The sequence below is a fragment of the Harpegnathos saltator genome, unplaced genomic scaffold (genome assembly GCF_003227715.2).
Source record: "Harpegnathos saltator strain DR-91 unplaced genomic scaffold, Hsal_v8.6 scaffold414, whole genome shotgun sequence".
NCBI lineage: Eukaryota > Metazoa > Arthropoda > Insecta > Hymenoptera > Formicidae > Harpegnathos > Harpegnathos saltator.
In genome coordinates this window covers 636,066-659,012 of record NW_020230222.1, presented here as the reverse complement: position 1 = coordinate 659,012, position 22,947 = coordinate 636,066, and the positions used below count along the sequence as shown (strand labels likewise).

The 22,947-nt window shown below is 38.7% G+C and overlaps 1 protein-coding gene across 9 annotated transcripts in view; it reads left to right on the top strand.

Annotated features, from left to right (window-relative positions):
- The window catches only part of Hrb27C (Heterogeneous nuclear ribonucleoprotein at 27C), a 91,225-nt gene that overhangs the window by 15,451 nt on the left and 52,827 nt on the right, over positions 1 to 22,947 (top strand). For 3 of the 9 annotated variants that reach the window (XM_019842752.2, XM_019842738.2, XM_025301371.1), the window contains one exon: positions 13,726 to 14,107. The exons of 2 other annotated variants lie outside the window; for them this stretch is intronic. In XM_019842752.2, coding sequence (XP_019698311.1) covers positions 13,726 to 13,874 — 149 coding nt within the window. In that variant the 3' untranslated portion in view covers positions 13,875 to 14,107. Of the gene's footprint in view, positions 1 to 13,725; positions 14,108 to 18,451; positions 18,902 to 19,983; positions 20,300 to 22,947 lie in introns of those variants that run through there. 4 more of the 9 variants (XM_025301370.1, XM_025301372.1, XM_011146247.3 and 1 more) reach the window with 4 other exon arrangements.

The window sequence follows — 22,947 nt, the reverse complement described above, 5'->3', positions numbered from 1 at the left end:
CAATCGGGTATCAATGGATGAGCAGTTGCTTTCGCGCGTAATCAGGAATGAGGGATTGATACACGATTTCTCTCGACAAATTCCGATAGACCAAATTTTTACTAGCTTACTTCACACATTAAGACGATACGTGAGATCAGATAATAAAGAAGAGGTCGCCATTGTACTGAGGTAGTGTGATAATCGCTCACGCGTGTGGCGCGAGTTTAAGGCAGTAAAAATAATAATTTCAAACGAGACACACCGGATTAAGATAAGAGACAAATGTGTTATATACACGAGATATTCTAAATTACGTTTACATAGAAACAGTTAAGGTATCAAATTATAATTACAAAGTGATTTTCCTGCGAGTCTGATAGAACAAGGTAATTATTGTCTTATATAAACATATATAGTAATGCGGAAACAACGTAGGGATTTAAACGAGTGAGTTTGATGTAAGGAAAATTCTAAAATATATTTATTTTAAGGACGCTGCTATGTGCGAGAAAATAAGAGTATCCCAAAAGTCACCGCGCGTTTCGACAAAATGAAGTAAATGTCTAACGAGCAAATATTTTAATTGTTAAATAGTCATTGTATATTCATCCTTTTTTCTTTTTGTTATAAAACACAAGTATCAAGCAAATAAAAAGATGTATACATGTATGTGCAAACTTTGATGAATAACTTTGAACATGTGTATGTGTTGTTTTAATTCTGTTTCTATTGCAATTTTGCAGGTCCGGTGAAACATAAATATATAAATCTTGGATTTAATGTCAAGAGCAAAAACACATGTGAAATACTGTTCATTAAAGAATTAAACTGTTCTATATACATTTTCCTTTTTGCCTAATATTTGTGTTTTGTACGAAGGGAAACGTATGTATGATGATGTTATTAAAACGTTTGTCATTTGCCTTGTATAATCGAAATACGTCGTGATCTTTGTGATACGCTATATATATGTATATATATACATACATATATATGTATATATGTGTGTGTATATGTACATATATCGTGGTAGAGGAAAGACTATAAGAAGAGGAAGTGATTGCACACATACAAAGAGGGTATTATCACGATTTACACGATACGTATGCGCACGAATAAAATAATCGACGCGTACACACATTCGTACAAATACACATACAGCGTACAAACACACGTGCATATTATTCTTTCTCTCAGCATGTATATTTACACACATACACACACACACATACATACACACGGGGATCCATACGTATACATACAGATTAGGGAAGAGTATATTTGGTGAGTCATCAGCGATTTTTGAATGAAACCATGAGTGCATTAGCGAATTGGACGAATTAATTAGAGGGTGAACTAAATAAATAAATAAATAAATAAAAGTCCTATATAACGTGTAATTATCTTGATCATCGAATCTCGAGGCACGCGATCGGAAGACTAATAATTTGTCAGATCGCTATTACGAGAGCTACTAAAAGGGAGAACTGAACAATATAAATGAGTGTTTTTAATTGTTTGATACGAAGGAGCATATACGCCGCTACCATTTATTTCACTCGAGAACTACCGACAAGTTATTTCGATTTTAGTGGAATGGAATTCCTACAGTCGTTGGAATGCTTTAAATATATCGCACGATACGATGAGAATCGATCGATCTACTTTTATCATATTTTAGTGTGAAGTAATAAGGTAATAGACGTAAAGTTGGTAATGATTGTAACGATAATAAAAGAAATTATTAACTGTAATAACATGACCTGTATACTTGTAAACTTTTAGCATTGTATTGGTAAGATCGTGCCCCCCTACGAGCTAATCTTGAATAGAATATAGACGAAGACGATAGATAATGGAAAAAAAAAATTACGATAGTAAGCTTATAGTAGTGTCGTGACTGTGCCGCATGCGCATTTGGATGTTGCATATGCGTCATGCGTTTTTTTCTTTTTCTTTGGAAGAAATGACAGACGTGTACGCGCATTGAAACACGTCCGTTTCGAAATAATAAGAACGCCTGTTAAATGACCTTTACGCTCGCGCGCTTTCTATCCGTCTTATTCCCAGTGCCCCGGATTAACGTCTCCCTGCATTGAAGGAGGATGTTCGACTTCCCGTATTGATACTGCTACGATTTCCATGGAATTGTAATAGAGGTTGTCGGCCTGAAAACAGAGAAAACTTGGCAATTTGTTTGTGACACACAATCTAAAGTCATCTGGCTCGAGAGCATCTTTTATCTCTCTCAGTTAGACGTTTCGCCATGAATGACAAAGAAACATTATACAAACATTATATAAATGCGATGTATTCGCTAAAAAAAAAAAAAAAATTAAAGATAAGCTCTACAGAGTTAACATTTCCGAGTGCTTGGAAAGCAATTTTTTCCAAGTTTTCCCTACGCCATGTTAATAGCGCATCTTAAATATAATATGGCAAAGATTAACGATCTTTTCATGAGATTTTGGGAAATGAATAAAGGCGTTGACATTAGTATATAATCGCAGGTTTGAAGTCGAATATCCTTCCGACAGCGTAGGGATACACACTCCAGGCCAAAGCGCATGGTCTCTATTTGAAACTTTTTGTTCGAAGAGTGCAGAATATTGTAGAGTTGAAAAACAGAATAGAAACAGAGACAAAGAAAGAAAGGAAGAGAGAAGCGAGAGAGAGAGAGAGAGAGAGAGAGAGAGAGAGAGAGAGAGAGAGAGAGAGAGAGAGAGAGAGAGAGAAGGGGACAGAGAGAGAGAGAGAGAGAGAGAGAGAAATAGAGGTAAAGAGAGGGTGAAAGCAGGGAAGTAATTTATGCAAGCTTTTGAAGGAAGGATTCTGATAGATTGAGAGAAGGAGAAGGAGCAAGAGAGTAAGGGTAGAGGATAAAAAAAAAGTAATATTTGAAAGGAGGATCATTTTCGTCGCGTATAACCTTATATTAATGATAACGATGCTAATGATCGTAAAGAATAATTATTAACGAATAATGACATATAGGAGATGTTGAAAAAAAAACTGTTTACATGCTTACTCTATCATGTATCTATATATTATGACATGTGTATGTACACGCACTCGTATGTCTGCTCGTGTAAATGTATACCTTTAAAAATATATGCGTATATCGATAGGGATCATAAGTATTTTTTTAAAGGTATGTACATTGTATGCACGGTCATTCGTGCACGCGTATGTTCGGCATATACGTACATATATACCACACGCGTATATGTATACACACGCGTACACCCATATACCATGTACACTCATACAGTTACAGAACACGCACGACACGATAAAAAGAACAAACAAATACACACACACACACACACACAAACATATACAGACACGCTAAATACGTCATATACGCTATGCTATACACTTTTCTTTCGTTTGTGGGGAAAGAGATTATAGGCGAAGTTATCGATACTGTAGATGGGGGTAATGTTGGTTGCAAGAATATTTTTTGTCAATCGTCGAAAGCATAGATCAGATTACTCGATGATATTACTCGATTAAATCGACGATTTTCGGCAAGTTCGGATCGATGTGGCACAGCTGCAGAAACCGACTGAGGCTTTCGACTTGTTTAATCGCAAAGGCGAAAGTTAGACTCGTGTTAGGTCTCGAACAAGGAAATCGTTTTGCGTAGGGTGTAAAATATGGAGGCAGAAATTTATAAATTTCTTTCGCGTTAGGGAGGTATTCCATCTTCTGGGTATACTCACTTAGCGATGCTATCCAGTGGAGTGAGATGGTCAATTTTCCACCTTTATGTATAATTGTTACTTCGATCAGTTTCTGACAAAGCTGTCGAAAAGTCTCATTATGTAAAAACGAGCCGTTCCTCTTCTTAGGGAACAACATTTCAGGCGTTTCTGTAAAACTCGCATCCGAGATATTTCTTGCAACTGAGACTACTGAAGTTTGGAATGATAGAACGAGGCAGCGAACAATGACGGATGAAAGGTGGGAGGAATAATCAGGGAAAGCATTACCGATGATTAAAAACGTCATTTTGTTTCGGCACCTCGCGGATGTCACATCTAGCACGTCACATTTGCGGTCGCGTCGCGTAAACCGATCCCCGAGCGGGTTGGTATATCCCAATTGATCTGTCAGGGTGTACTTTAAGCGAAACTCGAAAGTAAATCCTCGAGAACCAGTCGGAAAGTCCTAGTAACACACACACACACACAGTAATCCGTTCTCTTAAGTAAGCCAGTCTGTAAGTCACTTGGGACCCGAAAAGAAACATTTTCTTGTTTAAGTGCTAGTTAATTAATGATAACTTTTAGAGGTATCAGGGCCGAGTGGGGGTATCACGTGTAACGACATTCGATTCCGTTTGGACGAATAAGTAACTAAAACTGGCGCGTTTAATTACGTGGTAATGCCAGTAGATCGATGTAAAGCGTAAACTAGTTGTAATTTGTAACTTAACTAACTGACGAAAGAACTGCGCGACGAGGGTTTCATATGTAATTGTTGGATTTATATTTAATTAGATTTTGGTTATTACACGAACTCTTGTATATTCGAAGAAGGTAGAGATATAATACTTGTAAATTTTATTCTACGATATAGTCGAGTACGTCGAAAAAAAAATACGCGATGAATATAGATTGAGTAATGCATTTTACAGCTTAATAAGAGAGAGGATAACGAGAACCTGCGAGAATCAATAGTTTATCCTTCGCGATAGAACGTCATGATTATAATATTAGATGGTTATTTAATCAGCAAACTAGAACATTATGGCAACTTAATTAAGGAATTACCAGTAACGTCTAATTAAATGACCAAACGCGATCATACGTACGTGCGAACGGGTGTGCGTCATCTCTGCGCTGTCCTACAGTGCTCGGCAAGCTATTGATAACGTCGGCATAGCACGAGCTCTATTTGTGTTCTCCTTCCCGATATCATCCCGAAACATCCGCTTCTTACGAGATTGTAACTCGCGTCTCTTCACAATTCCCGTTGTTTCTTTCATGGTACAGTGGTGGGGCGACAATGAAAATCTGCTGGGGATCCTGTTTTACACCCTTCATAATTCTCCATCGACACTCTTGTAACGTTCTCGCGTAATCTTCCAGACATTTCCGTGACATTTTCTAAATTTCTCCTTTCTTTCGTTTTCTTTCCCACGTAGGAATATAACTTTGCTTACGCTTACGCTTCTTGATAGCATAACTGTATTTATTTATTCGCGATACACGCGCGAGAGAGAGAGAGAGGGGGGAGAGGGAGAGAGAGAGAGAGAGAGAGAGAGAGAGAGAGAGAGAGAGAGAGAGAGAGAGAGAGAGAGAGAGAGAGAGAGAGAGATTGCCGATCACTGATCTAACTCGCTATCGTCGAACGTCGAACCTTTTTGCATTTAACGGGAGTCCTCTACGCTTGTTACATGGACGCGACGCAAATGTGACGATCATAATCGAAATCGATACACACTATACTATTCGTAGAATTCGCTTTTAAGATAGCATATACACGTGAAGATTTACGTGCGAGCGACCACTTGTGGGCGAAAAAAACTTTATCGATTAGGTTATCGCGTTCCCCCTAGAGAAGGTGGACTGGAAGGGAGGAGGGGGAGCGCTTATATACATTATCTACCAGACAAGAACGGCGAATGCACTGAGCCGAACACTGAGTATAAATAGTATTTACGAGTTCGTATGCGCATGTACTAACTAGATAACTGTTTGTACTTTAACGAGTAATATTTAATGTTTGATGTTCATCCACTATATTATAACATACGTATGTATGTACGTAGAGAGGAACAATCGTGGAGATAACTGTGTTATAACGATAGACCGGCGGCGGAGTCCTGGGTCGGTTGGTAGTTGGAACGCATTTTCGGACATCGTAGCGCGCCCATTGCGTTTGCTTCTTTTCGTTCGTTACGGTTACAAACAAACAAGCGACGGGTAGGGCCGATCGGAGCGATTGTTATTTCACATCTCGGAGTAACAATGCGAAAGAGACGGACACCGTGTGTCGCCAACGAGCAGAGAGAAAGAGAAGGAGAGAAACTTTACCGGGAATTCGGCCGGACATTAGGGAGTTTTTGCAATACCGTCTCTCAGATACGGTAAATATAAGTCGTGAACGTTATTCGCTCAGAAATAACGTCGCCATGTACGCGACCAATAATATTCGCGATTGACGATTTACCGTATCTGAGAGACGGTATTGCAAAAACTTCCTATCAAGTCGAGAAAAGAAAACACGGTCAGTGCGGCTCGATATCGAAATACGAAAATCGCGCATCTCTCCAGTTTTGAGAATCGGTTATCGACCACGGTGCGGCGGCAGTCATTGGGGTCGGGATACTCCACATTTTGCTCATTCCAGGATTTCGGTTTCGTCGAGAAACGGACGGGAAACTAGACTGACCGCTCGTGAAGTCGGAAGCTAGACTAAGGACCTTGCCCGCGAACTTTGCAATAGGCCTTAATTTCCTCGCGTTTAACGACATCACGCCCGCTAGAGTCGTATTTTTAATTTGACGCCGATCATTTCGCCGAGCGAAATGCGTCCAACGACCACTATATCCTTCGTGGAAAACACGAGCGGCGGTTCTCTCGGCGGCTTTCGGGTCGCGAAATAAGTCGCGTGGAGCATAATACGATAATCGAGTAATCAGCGTATGTTTTAATAACGAGATATCCTGTCCGGGTAAAAAAGATCTTTAATAACAGTGTCGCGCGTCTGCTGTTTCTCCTCGCGAGCGCGCGTGCCCGCTGCTCGTACGCTTCTCAGCACGATTTGGAAATATTGCCATGACACTTAGGCTTAGGATAAAAGCGGAAAAACAAAACCTATTAAAAGATAAAAGAAGTGTCAAAGTACTGCTACAATTATCACTAATTAACTATTAACTATTAACGCGTTATAATACCACCTAAAACAAAAGAGTTTGGAGAAAAGGAGAGAGAAAGAGGGGGAGAGGGTGGAAGAAGATGAGGAAAGTAGGGAAGGAAATTGTACTGTCGTTATTAATTTCTACCGTAATTAATTAATTAATTGTCATCAGCCATGGCTTTACTATTTTCTCGGTAAAATAAATTATATCTACAGCTTCTCGAGGCTAAGGAGTAATAAGACATGTGTGCGAAAGAGGAACAGAATGCAAGAGTGCGAAAGAACAAGAGAGAAAGAGAGAGAATGAATGAGCGAGTGAGTGAGTGAGTGAGTGAGCGAGCAAGAGTGAAAGAGGGAGAGACAAAGAGAGTGTAAGTTAGATTTAATAAAGGGAGGGTCTTAAACGTTAATCAAAGTCGACAGATGGATGAGAGCTTAAAATTGGTGTCGTTGTCCGTGTAAGAATCTTGTGCGGTTGAGAATGCTATGTGTGTGTATGCGTGTGCGTGTGCGTGCGTGTGTGTGTGTGTGTGTGTGTGTGTGTGTGTGTGTGTGTATGTATGTGTGTGTGTGTGTGTGCGTGTGGGTGTGTGTGTGTGCGTGTGCGTGTGTGTGTGTACGCGCGTAAAAAGAGAGACAAAGAGAAAGACACGATGGGCGTAGCGGAATCTGGACTCGGTTAGGTAGATAAATAATAGCCGTATATAAGACGACTCTAAAGAAGGGGGATTAAATTAAATTTTTCGCGACGCATTCTCAGAATACTAATTAGAAAGGTGGTTGTAAGGTCGAACGATTGTCGCGCTTATTGCTACTAATAGTTAATGGGCTATCTAATGTCTTACGGTCTAGTTTACTCGAGATAAAGAGGCAGAAAGTTGCATGTAATAAACTCGTTATCTCCGCCTAAGGGTGATAGCTGTACGAAAAAAAAGCAATCGTAAGGTAGCTGGATAAGACCGAATCAGGTTAAAATAATACGAGGATAAAGTGTACAATACCGAAAGTGCTAAAATCTCTTTTCTTCGGACGATGACGCGAGGTAGTTACGGAGGAAAGAATAAAAGAAGAAGCAGATGCAAAGAGGGAGGTTTTTCTCATTTACCGAGATTTCTAAGCAGTCGATCAACTTGACTTTGTTCCTTTCGAGTGCGGTTCTCTCGACGTCGCGTGACGCTTTAATAAACGTCTAACTAGTGATTCTCGAACGATCACGCTTCATATTTTTTTAATAGAATTTATCGTCTCTGGATTTGTATAGTGTATAATGTAGTGAAATTTTATATCTTTGTGACATAAAATTTTTGTAATAGAAGGTAATTTCTTGTCCGCTAAATTTTTGTACATATCTTAGTGAGTCACAGCTAATACGCGCGAATCGACCTATGAAACGAGTAACGTTGTTATCGACGTGATCTCGGTCTCTCTTGCGATTATCATCTTGTCGTTTTGTGCACAAAGTGCTTCGAGAATAACGCGTTCAAGTACACTCGACGGCGTGTGTGATTCAAACATTTTTTTTTTCTCTTTTAAACATTGTTTCAAAGTGGACAGCTTGACACGTCAACGAGACTTTTGCATTCGATTGTGTCTCGAGGCATGGAAGGAAATGCATAAACGCACGAAATTACACGTCTGAGCGTACATTTGTCGCTTTTCTCGTGCTTCTTCGGAATTCTAGGACGTCGAAGATGGATGATGGAATGCTCAAATATGAAAATGAAATCGCCTTCGATCAATAGCAACGCACGAAACAAAGTCGACGGCTTATTTCCGTTCTCTTCTACTACATATATATATATATATATATATATATACACATATATATATATATACATATGCATATATCGGTACGAATGTTACTTCGTGCTTCGACGAGACAGCAGACTTTCGAAACGTGTGTCTTAAAATCGCGATAGCGTGCGGTCGATGCGCGGCCCTTCACCGCAAGGGTGTCGCGTCTTCGCGAGGTGGTATTTGGCGCGGGGCCAGGGTGGAGCGGATGGGGTTGAAAGATGAACGCATGCGAAAACTTGGGCAACGTAGATAAAACGATATAATTATTGATTAAGGGATAAGTTGTGTGTACAAATGTATTATAAATTAATGATTATCTCAGAGTACCTTAACGCAGAAAGAAAAAAACAGAAGTAATTAAATGAAACTCACTTGACTCGTTTTTAATTATCATAAACACAATATTATATAGAGAGACCTGTGTTGCCCCGCTCTTCAACGGGTTGAGGAGCGAGGGAGGGTATCGACGCATGTAGGATCAATAATTAAGAGGTATCGATTATTGTCTAATTAATTAATTAAACTTGTAACTCGAAGTAAGGCCGTTGTAGAAAGAAGTATTAAAATAGGGAAAGTGAAATATTTTTAATGAAACAACAAATGCCAACCATTGTGTTCTCGTGAGAATCATAATTATTCCGTAATTCTTAAGTAAAAGGAAAGGCGTATCTAAGTCGTTGATTAGTCGTTGTAATTTAATTCTTTTGTTAGGAAGCAAGAAAGTAAATGGGGTACGATAATAAATCACAGGCAGGGCAAAATGTATGCGAGTGAAAAACGAACAGAGGCGTGCGCGCGATCAGGCTTCTAACGAGAGAATGTTGGTGCGATCGATGAGACTGAATGTGAGAATAAATTGGTAAGAGTGCGTGATGATTGAGCGTTCGATATCGAGCGATTGACGCGTTATTCGTGCGTTATGGGAGTTGTATGAGGAATCGAATTAATTCGTGTTTTTTCAACGAGTCTCCGGCGATATACGTGCAAAGAAATTGATTAAGACATTCGCGCTATATAAGTCAAATAATTTATTGGAATTTATTGATTAAGCAATTTTAAGGATTCCGTATCTCTAATTATATTACTATATCCGCCTCATGTTGAATAATTAACAAAAATGCCATCTCAGGCAAATTTTGATTCTGTGATGTCAATTATAATATGATTAATTAAGGGATAACGATAAGAAATGGGTGCATACTTTATTGCGCAGAGGCGCTGCCTCTGTTGCTTACTGATAATATGCGAGCGCATTGTGAATAACAATAGCGTAGTTAAGCTTATTACGAGAGATAGATACGGCCCGAGAGATTCAGATAGTGAAAAAAATCGAACGAATAGATTCGAATTCTCCGAGGGAAGACTGTGTGAATGCGACAAGGAAGGATGAGTGAGTGTGTGTGAGAGAGAGAGAGAGAGAGAGAGAGAGAGAGAGAGAGAGAGAGAGAGAGAGAGAGAGAGAGAGAGAGAGAGTTGCTGCGTGATTACGGGTGATTACGGTGAGACGAGCGAACGTAAGAGTAAATATGCGACTTTACAACCAAACTATACATACAACACACACACACACACACACACATATATACAAATAAATGTACACAAAAAGACGCTCATATATACGTTCTATAGTAATACTGGACATAGAATGTACGGGGTACAAGAGTTGGCGCTGTATCACGCGTCGAATCAGGTTTAAGATTTGCCAAATCTTACTAAATAAAACCACGCGAAACACAGAGTAACTTTTATTAAGCTGCATTACGTATAGTACATAGGGAGTACTTGCATTAAAGGAAAAGAAATCATAGCTAAAAACCATTAGTGCTTATTAACGAAGATGTGATGAAAGAGTGCCGGCGCAATATTTCCAAATCGTCACCCCTCGAACCTGCCGTTTGGAAGGCATCACTTTCCAATCCTGAACGAACGAAAGCTGCGTGTAAAAAGAAAAGAGAGAGAGAGAGAGAGAGAGAGAGAGAGAGAGAGAGAGAGAGAGAAGAAAGGCGAAGAAAAATAAAAAAAGAAAAGATGGAGAAAGAAAATTGCGATCATAAATCAAACGAAAGGAGACTTTCGATCATTGCATTATTCTGCGATCGTGTCTTTGTATCTCTGTTCTTCTTTTCGTCACATTTTTTTTGGTAGATTCGTAGGGTCCGTGTGTAATTTTAATTATCTAAAGGACAAAGAGAACGATCGCCAAATCTCGATTTGTCCGCGCACGGGGTTTTTTTGTCGTGTAGGAGAGAGTGTCCCATGACGTCTATATGCGAAACACGGCGAACGAGGGAAAGGAGGAGGAGACAGGGATAGAGAACGAAGAGTGTGTGTATGTGTATGTGTGAGCGAGAGAGCGAGAGAAAATTACGAAAGTAGCTAAAAAGTAATTAACGATCGTTATCTAATTTTAGCAATGTTATCTCTGACATAAGGGTTGGGAGGGGAAGAGACCGCGGGAGATTGGCGTGGACGAACGACGAGGCACGCGATGTGTGTTGTACCGTTCGGTACGTAAAGTAGGGTTCTAAAATTAACATTGTGTGTAGGTTTTGTGGCGTGGGTGCGATGGGAGAGGAAAAGTCGATCGAGGCGCACCTTTGAGATTAACGAGTGCACGTACGTGCGTCACCGCGGATTACGGGTGTGTCTTGTGCGGCTCGTGATCCGCGTCTTTAATGTTTAACTACGGTGGAATACGCGCAGAAAAATGCATTTAATTGCAGACTCTTCGCGTATCGATCATCTCTTTTGAGAATAACGTGAGGGATATGAGCGAGAAACTGTGCACGATACGATCGCCGTTTTGCGCGATTTAATTTCGGTACAACTTTGCTGACTTTCCGTTGCCATAAATATCGGTTAAACTTGATTGTGTCAAGCTTGTCTATAGGAGTGATTCTCCCCCTCTTCCTAGACCTATTTCCAAAAATATACGGATTACTATCAGCTAAATAGAAATTGAATTTAACCGATATTTATGCGAACGCCTCGCAGTCTAATTCCATCGCACTCATCGCGACATGTGATCGATAGGTGTGGTAACGTGAGATAATCATCGATGAGAGAGTCACTAGGTGAATCGGGATAACATATGTCAAACAGAAGTGGAATTGAAACATCGATAGGGATATTTAGGAATGTCCAAGTCAAAATTAGGTAGATATTTTGGAAGTGCGGAGTAATAAAGTTGAGGTAGAAGAATAAATGAGGATATTGAGAAAGGTCAAAGGTCGGTGAGCAGGCGAAAAGTAGACAAATGAATACAGGAAAGACTTGTTGATTTGTTCATTCAGGATTGAAGCTCATCCTAGACGGTTCTTTTTGGTAGATACATTAGAGGGTTCGATGTGATCGTTAAAGATGATATTTGATCGTAAAGATGATAATGATGCTTAGGATGGTTCAAACAAGAGAAGTCAAAGTCGACTCGTTCCGCTGATTTCTTCTCGTTGTTCTCTTTTATTTTTCACACACACACACACACAGACACACACGCACGCACACACATACATACATGCATGCATAAACACGCGTGCGTCTCACAAGCACTACACGCACAATACACAATATACATACACACATGTATTTTTTTACATGTTATATATTACACGAGTACCGCTCTTACCCCTTCCCCTCATCTGGACGACACATGAAAAAACAATACTATTACGATAGTACTGTATTACTACTATTACTATTACTATTACACTACTTTGCTACAAGAATGACAAAAACAACAATTACTATTAAACTATTGCTACTATTATTCTGCTACTCTACTCCTGCACTACTCTAAACTCAACAATTACCATCACCACCACTATCACTACCACTACCACTACCACACTACTACGACTATGACTGTTACTACTACTACTACAACTACTATTACTATTACTACTACTGCTATAACTACAACTAATATTACTACAACTACTACTACAACTATTACCACAACTACTACCACTACTACTATCATTATTACTAAAACTACTATTACTACTATGACTACTACTACTATTGTTACTATCACCATCATTTCCATCACCACTACCTCCACCACTATCACTATCTCTACTACCATCATCACCACTACCACCACTATTATTACTACTAATATTACTACTACTGCTACTATTACTATTACTATTACAACTTAAATACTACTACTCTATTACTATCATTATTATTATATTATTACTATTATTATTGCTATTATTGCTATTATTATTATTATTATTATTCTAATTCTTATTATTATTCATTAAATACAATACACATACACATACACACACACACATATATACAAGGTATTTTGCAACATGTGAGATCCATTGTAGAGATGAATTTATACAGGATTTAATAATAATTAAGAAAATTTGTATAAACATATGCCCAAAGTTGCATTTCAAGTTACATTTTTGTTCTAACACCATTCTGTTTATTTTTAAGAAAAGTACATAAAATAATCTCATTGCGTTTGCACAAAAGCCGAAATTTTGAGCACAGATTTCCCTGACATATTCAAAAATTTTAGATATTTGTCTGATATATCGGCAATTTTGTTCGATACATTGTAGAAGAATTACAATACTCTCAACTGCAAAATTGGTCAAAGGTTGAGCTTGACTCGTTCTTCTCGAACTTGTTTTTCAAGCGAACCAGCATCTAGATGTTCCCCTATTTATTGATATGTCCTTCCATTCGGCAAACGATAATTAAAAAATTTACGTATACGTATAGACGAAAATTACGTATAGACATCTTACTCCAGCTACATTGTATTCAGCAGGGCCATATAATTGGATGTTAGCCATCTCTTGGTTTGGATAAGTTTTTGTTACTAGAAAAAAGTATGAAGTGTTGTAAAAACACACAAACGTTAGTAATAATAATCAACGATATGTAACAGATAAAACAAATGACGACTGTCAAACTGATGTTGAACGCTGAGTATTCAAATGTATGTAAATCTAGTACAAATTATAGTTTAAATTAAACATAAAAATGATTGTAATTTGAAATAGAATCAATTTTGGACAAATTTTTATATAAATTTTTTAAAATTATTTTTAGGTCCTGAGTGCCTCCTTACAGTGCATCTTATATGTTGTGAAAGATCCAGTATACATAAGCAGAATGATATATATATATATACATATACAATTATATACATATATATATTGACATACTTCATATACTTAATGGTGTTTCTAGTGGATTAATTGATTAATTGATACTTAAGATATATTAATATTAATAACAATTATAATAATATACATATATATAATATTATATATATATAAATCTATATACATATATATATATATATAATATAAGTTGATATGCTGATGATTACTATAATATAGAGAAACATTGATCATTATTCGTAAAAATACACACTGATATAGATTATGAGAATGATTAAATAGAAAATGATATTGATGAAAAAAAAACAGATTTTGATATTATCATTCAAAACCGAATTGCTTTCAATCCCTTTACTTAAATTAGGTATTGGTACCTTATTTAGATAATCGTTTCCATCATATTGTTAAGATTTAAAATACTGCATGCAGTTTTAATGACGATCATTCAAATATATTCAGATCCCTTACTGCGAGACGTGCGAGTGCTATTGTGTGACTATCAAACTGTCATTTTCTCTCGTTTCTTTTTTTATTTTTGTTTTTTGACACAATCTGTTACGAGAAACTCGTTGAATAGGATAATGCACTAAATAGTTCTAGATACCCTGAGCTATTTAGTGCGGAATGAGTGAATCATGATGAGCACAAAAGAGTAGATTATTATATAAATAAAAATCAGCATGCGAGTGCGCGGCACACAGGAGAAATTGCGCACTAGTGAATTTTCTTAATTTTTGTACAGCGATGACGCAAACGTCTGGGCGATCGAGTTCGATTGCTCAGGCCAGCGCATTGCAATCGTATATATTCAATTATCATATATATATATATATATATATTCCGGGTGATCTTTTCCGCTGCCTTTTTTCGCTGCTTCTGTTTTTTGCAATTAGATGACACAATATGTGTGTCTCACTGTGCATATTCACTGTGCTATGATCGTTGAAACTGTGTTACTATCGAAATACAGCATACAGTTGTGTGTGTTACTATCGAAATACAGCATACAGTTATGTGTGTGTATGTCTCGTCAGTAGAGCGAGCTGATATCATTTTCACGGCGTGTGATTTTGCATTTGGTCAAAAGTCACATTGCACTTGTCGGGGGAAAATCATCGTGGCGATTTCCGTATGCACGATCTGTCGTAAGTATTCCAGGAGGATGAAATTATACAGAGGTGGTCCACTATTGAGAAATGTTGATTGTGCGAATTTTTTGAATTTTTATTGTCGCGGACATCCTAGAACGTATCGGAAACGGTGGAGACAAGCTTTCAATTGGTGCAGTGTTTTACGCGCGTCCCCCAACACACGTACGTGCTCCATGCCATCTCTCGAATCTGGGACGTACAACGGTTTTTATCCCAACCATTTTTATCAACCACACAAATTCCCCTTCGCGTTTTTCCAACACCTTACGACGATACGCAGTCTCAGTTTCGAGTTGACTTGGTGTTGACATGTGAGCATTTCAACATATATATTTACTCAAGACTAATTAATTTGTAAAAAAAAAAATTTCATATGGAAACGAGGTTTGAACTTTTCGGCCTTTAATTATACAGATATATTTTTACTTGTAACGTTTTAATCTCTAGTGCTGACATGATCTTGATAAACTTAATCTCTAAGTATACCGTAAAACTTAACCCATTAACCGGGCAGGCGATTAAGATATTTCTGCTGCGTTTACATATACATACGCGTAATTCTTAATTTTCCTACATTAGAGATCGTAATATAGTTTCATGCATTAGTATGTAGATGTTACTTATATATATCTATACGTATATATACATATATTAGTATTTATATATAAAAATAATATCGCCTTGAAACGTACCGATATATAAAGATACCGACGATATGGTTTCAATCAGATAAATACAAAATGTAGTATATATCAGTAACGTATTTATGATTTATAAATAATTCGATAAAGTGGCAATTCGTGTGCTACGCAAATTATTTTCGAATTACCTTTGTGTCGTAAGGATATGCATAAATTAATTAATTTTAGGTAGTATTTAGATTATAATCATAGTGTAATGTTACGAAAACAGAAACTCGGTTAAAGGGTTAAAGCTGGAGCTTCGAGAAACTGTAACTGTCTCTTAGCCACTTAAAATAAGACCATCCTTAGAAAGCGAGAGAAAGAGAGTGAGTGTATGTGTGTGTGCGTGTGTGAGAAAAAGAGAGAAACATATTTCCCATCCTGCACCCTTTTTAACTGTCCTTTCTCATCCGGTGTACTATCTCAATCACGAACCTCGTTCAATGCTTCTCTATGGAAGCGGCATTCGAGATAAAAGTACATTCCCGGATATAAAGTGAACTCTAACGACCTCTCTTCCTTTTTGCTTTCCCGCAGACGTCCTCCCGATTCCTAAGTTTAAAAACATCGAAACTGGAAGTTCGACCTTCATCCAGAACGGAGACGCAGCTCCGGGTCCCCAACGGTTCTCCTTGACCCAGCACACCAATTACCACCCCTATAGGCGCTAGAAATGATGTTGACGTCCGAACGGTCGAGGGACGAGAAAAATAAGTTTCATGGGCACGCGAATAGGCGAGAGAGAGCGAGAGCGAGAGAGAGAATAGAGAGAGAGAGAGAGAGAGAGAGAGAGAGAGAGAGAGGAGTGAGTGAGTGAGTGAGTGAGTGAGTGAGTGAGTGAGTGAGTGTGAGTGAGTGAGTGAGTGAGTGAGTGAGTGAGTGAGTGAGTGAGTGAGTGAGTGAGTGAGTGAGGTGAGTGAGGGGGTGAGTGAGTGAGTGAGTGAGTGAGTGAGTGAGTGGGGGGGGGGAGTGAGTGGGAGTGAGTGGGAGTGAGTGAGTGGAGTGAGTGGAGTGAGTGAGTGGGAGTGAGTGAGTGAGTGAGTGAGTGAGTGAGTGAGTGAGTGAGTGAGTGAGTGAGTGAGTGAGTGAGTGAGTGAGTGTGAGTGAGTGAGTGAGTGAGTGAGTGAGTGAGTGAGTGAGTGAGTGAGTGAGTGAGTGAGTGAGTGAGTGAGTGAGTGAGTGAGTGAGTGAGTGAGTGAGTGAGTGAGTGAGTGAGTGAGTGAGTGAGTGAGTGAGTGAGTGAGTGAGTGAGTGAGTGAGTGAGTGAGTGAGTGAGTGAGTGAGTGAGTGAGTGAGTGAGTGAGTGAGTGAGTGAGTGAGTGAGTGAGTGAGTGAGTGAGTGAGTGAGTGAGTGAGTGAGTGAGTGAGTGAGTGAGTGAGTGAGTGAGTGAGTGAGTGAGTGAGTGAGTGAGTGAGTGAGTGAGTGAGTGAGTGAGTGAGTGAGTGAGTGAGTGAGTGAGTGAGTGAGTGAGTGAGTGAGTGAGTGAGTGAGTGAGTGAGTGAGTGAGTGAGTGAGTGAGTGAGTGAGTGAGTGAGTGAGTGAGTGAGTGAGTGAGTGAGTGAGTGAGTGAGTGAGTGAGTGAGTGAGTGAGTGAGTGAGTGAGTGAGAGGGAGGGAGGGAGGGGGAGGGAGGGAGGGAGGGAGGGAGAGTGAGTGATGAGTGAGTGAGTGAGTGAGTGAGTGAGTGAGTGAGTGAGTGAGTGAGAGAGAGAGAGGGGAGGGTGCGTGTGCATGTGCGAGAGAAAGGGGGCGAGTGAGAGAATGTCAGAAAACGAGAGAAAGGAGGCGACTAATGTGCACAACTTTCGATCAAAATTACCTTCCCGACGCGCTTTGTGCCGGTGGTGTATATCGTAGTTTTGATTATATATTGTAATTTGTTAATTTTATAGCGGAAGGGGGGGAGGGGGTGGCTTTAAACGGCTCATCCGGCGTTCGAAGTACAACGCGCAGTAAGATTACCGAATAAGGGTCGTTAAGTTAACGAAGAATGAGGGAGAGCGCCTCGGTTTACACTAAGACTAGCTAAGCCGCTAATCGCGTTATATAGCTGTACGATTTCATTATTAAGTTAATATTAAATTTTATCGCTTAATCTTTAGAGAGCGTTAGCTTTGTAGTAAGTTTTAAGATGTGCCTCGCTTTTTTATAGATATACATGTGTTATCTTTAATCGTGATAATTGATAGTGCCTACAGTTGTTTTAAGTACTTAAAAGATAACAGTATAAGTAATTAATTAACGTATAAGGTGTCCGTTTAACGCTTTCTAATTGCGAGTTTTATCAGAGATTGCGAGGTTTTCACGTGGCTCTACCACGATGTTGGCACGCTGAACGGAAAGCGCGACTTACTATACTAGTATTCGACTACTTGTTATCTTTTACGCATCATTGAAGAGTTCCTCGTTCTTTCATGCTTGCTAGACTGAAGTGAATATCGCGAGCGCGTTTAAGCACTATTGATTATAAATCAGCTGTTAAGTGAAATTACTGTAACGCTTGTAGGTAATCACTCGTAAGTCGATCGCAGAAATTAATCGCTTTTACGATTCTTGAGCGGAAACGTTAATTTACAGTTTTGCAGTGATTTTTGTGGTCGAGATATTTGTCTAGTTCTAATTTCAAACATCTGTCTATAGTAAAGGCGAAATTGAGTTGGAAAGCGTTAAGGGACCGATGAATCGACGACGTGATGATGTCCCGCCGTGAACGGATATAAAGTCGTTGCAAACAAGTTGACCTGTTTTTAGACGTTGCTTCGGGCGCATCCTCTTCACGAAATTAATCACGAACTCGCGATTTGAAACTTATTCGAAGGTCCTAAGAGCCGCTACGCATACTCGGATCTCCCGGATTTGACAGGAAGTGTGTAACCTCTTCCAAGATCTAGGTCGGTGAAATTAGTTTAGCACATCTCAAATTACTCGAGTCCAAATTAGCCCCAGTAAAATTCTGCCTATCCATCTATTCACATCCATCCATCTTTTTATCCTACACCGGGTATTGTTTCACGAGCGACATGTGTTTCTTCCGGTACCACATACTTGCATAACAAATTTCTTAGCCTGCTTCCTTATTTCACTTTATTCGCAACGGATAACTTCAATAATTTTCCTTTCTCACCCTTTCCTTCTTTCTATTCCGTCTTTCGTCGTGTTTTCCTCCGTCATTTTCACTCCTGTATTTTCTCGATCTTTTGTCCTTCGTAGCAATAACTCTGGTATGGCGTACGAGGTGATTCAGATGTATTTATAAATCTGAAGAATTCAATACACAAGTAAATGTTAATTGTATATTTTTCGCTTATTATTTTTCATATCCTGTATATAGAATAGATATTACTGGATGTCCAACTAACGTTATTACATTAGATCGTTATATTTGCTGTATCTCAATTAGTTTTATTTTTCGTGTGAATGTTCAGCATCGAAAGAATGTTTTTTTTTTTTTTTTTTTTTTTAAATATATATATAATAGAATGGAGAGCCAGACTGATTCATTCAATTTGTGATCAATTGTCGAGTTCGGTATACAAAAGTAGTTTTTCTTTCTATTTATTCATTTTCGAAGGGACACGTACGAATGTCATTGCCAAGATGTCTTCCTGCGCGCTTTGATCCTCCGATACTTCCATAAATCTCTCATATTCTCTTCCCGCGTGTACTTTCCTCCATTGCGAAATATTTTCTTCAGTTGCTTGTGACATTAATCAACCAGTACTGGTCTGATTTCTTTTTTATTTTTGCTATTTCTCAGTAACACAATTTCTATTTTTGAAATTATTCAACTAGGGCTGTGTACATGCGCAGTATACTCTTGATCTTGCTGCGAAAATTATGCGTTGTCTCGGGTATTCGATTTAAATTTTGAATTTGAGGAAAGTGCTCTGAGTGACCGTTTCTCCCGATCGCTTCCTTCGTTCCCTGCTTTAAGCTGATCCCGCTTTTCAGCCACTCTTATCAGTCTTAACTCTTTGCGGTCCTGTATGACGTCTAAACAATCTCGGAAACTCGAAAAAATACATTGCATCACTCGAGATAACGGTAATTTCAAAATTTTTATACGAGTAAATTACAAGATACATGATTCATTTGATTTGCAAAGAATCCGGACGCGAAAATGATATCTCTTTTTTTCTCGTTTATAATTATCCGCACATCAGCGGTTCAGATTGCAAAGAGCGAAGCTTCTGTCACTGTTTCTCATGCTCAACATCATATTTCCTGTCGAGAATCAGTCTCTTGAGTTATCGTAAAGTAACACGACCATTGCTCTGTACCACCCTCTCCGATTACGTCCTCGCCACGTCCTGGCACGCAGTACTACGTTCTTTTGTGCGATTCTAACAGGCGCCGGATATGGAGCTTCGAGTGTTCCTGCTGCACCAGGAACCAACGACAACTATGGCGGTGGGCCCCAAAGGGGTTACACGGGATCTGCGTCCAGCTCTAATTACCATCCTTATCGTCGCTAAAAGGATAGAACGAAGTCATTCTTCGATCATGTATTCGAGGACTCCCTTTGTTTCTTTGACGCATATGTGTATATATATATATATACACACACACACAACACATATAACACACATACATATTACAATACACATGGTGGTAGGGCACGTTCAATTTGCGTACTTTAAATCTACGTGGGAAAGTTTCGCGAAAAATCAGCTGATTCAAAACTTCGTGGGACAAGCGAGAAACTGCGAGGACGTGCGAACTGTCTGCGAGGATGGAACATGAGATGAGACTGTGAGTTGCGGGACACTTGCTCGACGTCGTCTACGGCAGATTTCCCTCCATTTCGCGAAAGAGCACGCATGTTGGCGTGAAGAAAAATTACGCAACTACAACGCATCTACCTTTGCGGAAGGGCAGTTGGGGCGTTTTTGTGTTTGTCGAGCAGTTATGACTGGAGCCAGGAAGTTACGTCAAATAAATTTGAGCTTTATGTACGACACTTCATTGATTGGTGCCACTTGTAAAGTCGCGCGCCGCTTGTATCGCGCCGCTTTACAGCAGAGTCAATTGTAGTTGAAATCGTTTTTATAGCGTTTGACTTTCCACAAGGAAATTTTGGAAACACTGTTACTTCTAATGCATACCAAATTTGCATTTATATATGGAAATTACTTGAAGTAATAATAATATATTTTACAGTATGTAAAGTGACGATGTTAATATTATTCTTACGCGAGTACGACAAAACATTAAGATGTTTTTGATGAGAATTCGACATCTGATATCTGAATTGAGGCTTCCGCTTCTCATTACAGTCATACTAAATTATGCGAATACTAAATAAGGCGAATTCAAAGCGAGAAATCGTGTTTTTCTTCTGCACTATCGAAATAAATTGGAAATAAGTTAATTCGCATATATCGTCAAAAGACCATCGCGTTTAATCTCGATAATCAGCTGCCGTCGTTTGTTCGTTTTTCCTTCAACACAAATATAAATAGAATTTATTAATACAGGATAATTAAGAGACAGGATCTTTCGATATATTTCAATTTATTAATCACATGCATATGAACGCAGCTAAGGAATTAAAATTGATTTTGATGGCTGTAATGTACATTTCTAAAGAAGGAGGAAAAATCCGCATGATTTCTCGCTCTGTTGACATCATTCGTATGACTATAATCAGGAGTCAGGATCCTCAGGATATCTTAGACCGTATTACGCATCTGTATTGAGAAACAAGTTGTGAGAACAACTCAATCAATGATGTGTCATCAATGACTTTTTCACGATTAAAACATACGGGATTACGTTACATAGTAACATTCGTATAAAGCAGATGCAGATATGCAGATAATAGCATGATTATTTTGTCGATTATCTTGTTCTTCGCGATTTCAAAGTTCGCGTATTCGTATGTTCGCGTGTCTGGATTGAAAGCATTGTGTCGGCTCAACATCCAATTTTAAGCGGTTGTAAGCGAGGCAAGTTAAACGACGAATTCACTCGTTGACGGGACTCGAGATTATAATCCAGATCGAGCGTACACGGTATTAGACCGCGAGCAAAAATGGCGATTAGCATAAGCGGGCTTAGTTATAGTCTCAATCGATAAGTATCGTAGAGCAATAAGGAATCAATTGATGAAATATAATGATTGTGTTTATGGTAGCGAAGACACAGCAATGTTAATGCGCAAGAAAATACATTTTATTTACGCATCGTACACATATACTTTCTGAAATTCCCGAGAAAGTTCATTAACACGACAGCGTACGCTTCCTTTGTATTTTCGAGTCCTCTTATTTCCGATTCGAAGGCGATCCGATTGCTGTTTCTTTCTTCGTTCTCCATCATTTTCTCCGCTCCCCCGTCCCCTCCCCCAAATCGTTGCGCGCGCGACGACGCGCGTTAAGAGAAAGAGTTGGAAAGAGAATGAACGAATATAATATTTTCTTTTCTTTTTTTTTTCGGTTTCTGCCGTAGGATATTTACTTGCTACACCTGTTCATATTGCTGACTGGCTCATACGAAGGTTATGGAATTGGTAGAGGACATGAAGGTCACGGTTTTAATATCAAACATACCGTTTCATAAAGAGATCGCAGAGACAATTTTCATAATTCCATGGTCCATCTCGACATCTTCATTTCTATTTCGACTTGATTCGTTTTAAATTGAGTTATCACACAGTAAACACGCGAACGCAGAAATTCAGTTTATTGTCAAAATTATAAAATCTTTTTTATGAATTTGTACATACAAGGGGATTAACTCTGTCGTCTACGATCCCCCCCCCCCCTCCCTTTTTTTTTTTTTTTTTAAGGAGAATAATACAGTAATACATTTGCGAACAAAGTTACAAGATTTCGGTTTCTATTCAAAATTGACAGTATTCGATATATTGAAAGTCATATAAGCACACAAATCGAAAAAAAAACGAATAAATGTCTACTTGCGCTTCAATTGAAAATTTTATTACTTTCGGCAAGCATTCTTTTTGTTGAATTGAAGTGATCTCGTAAATATCTTTTTGACGCGAGTTTTCTCTATTATTAATGTTATTGTTAATTTAGAAGTATAACAAAATTATAATAGCGAAGCAGGTGTTGAGAACTATCAACTGATCAAATATGATGATTGTGTTTGTGGTAGTAAAGATATTTTACGATGAAAACGGATAACACATTCAAACGTCAGACATATTTAATTACTAACAGCACTAGTAATCACAAGGACAAGTTTAGTGACTTAGACATACGGGCGTATTTATATGATACGACCATTGTAAAATCTATTTGATATTGAATAACTATATACCACCGGCATGCGTGTAAGTTGCGTACACTG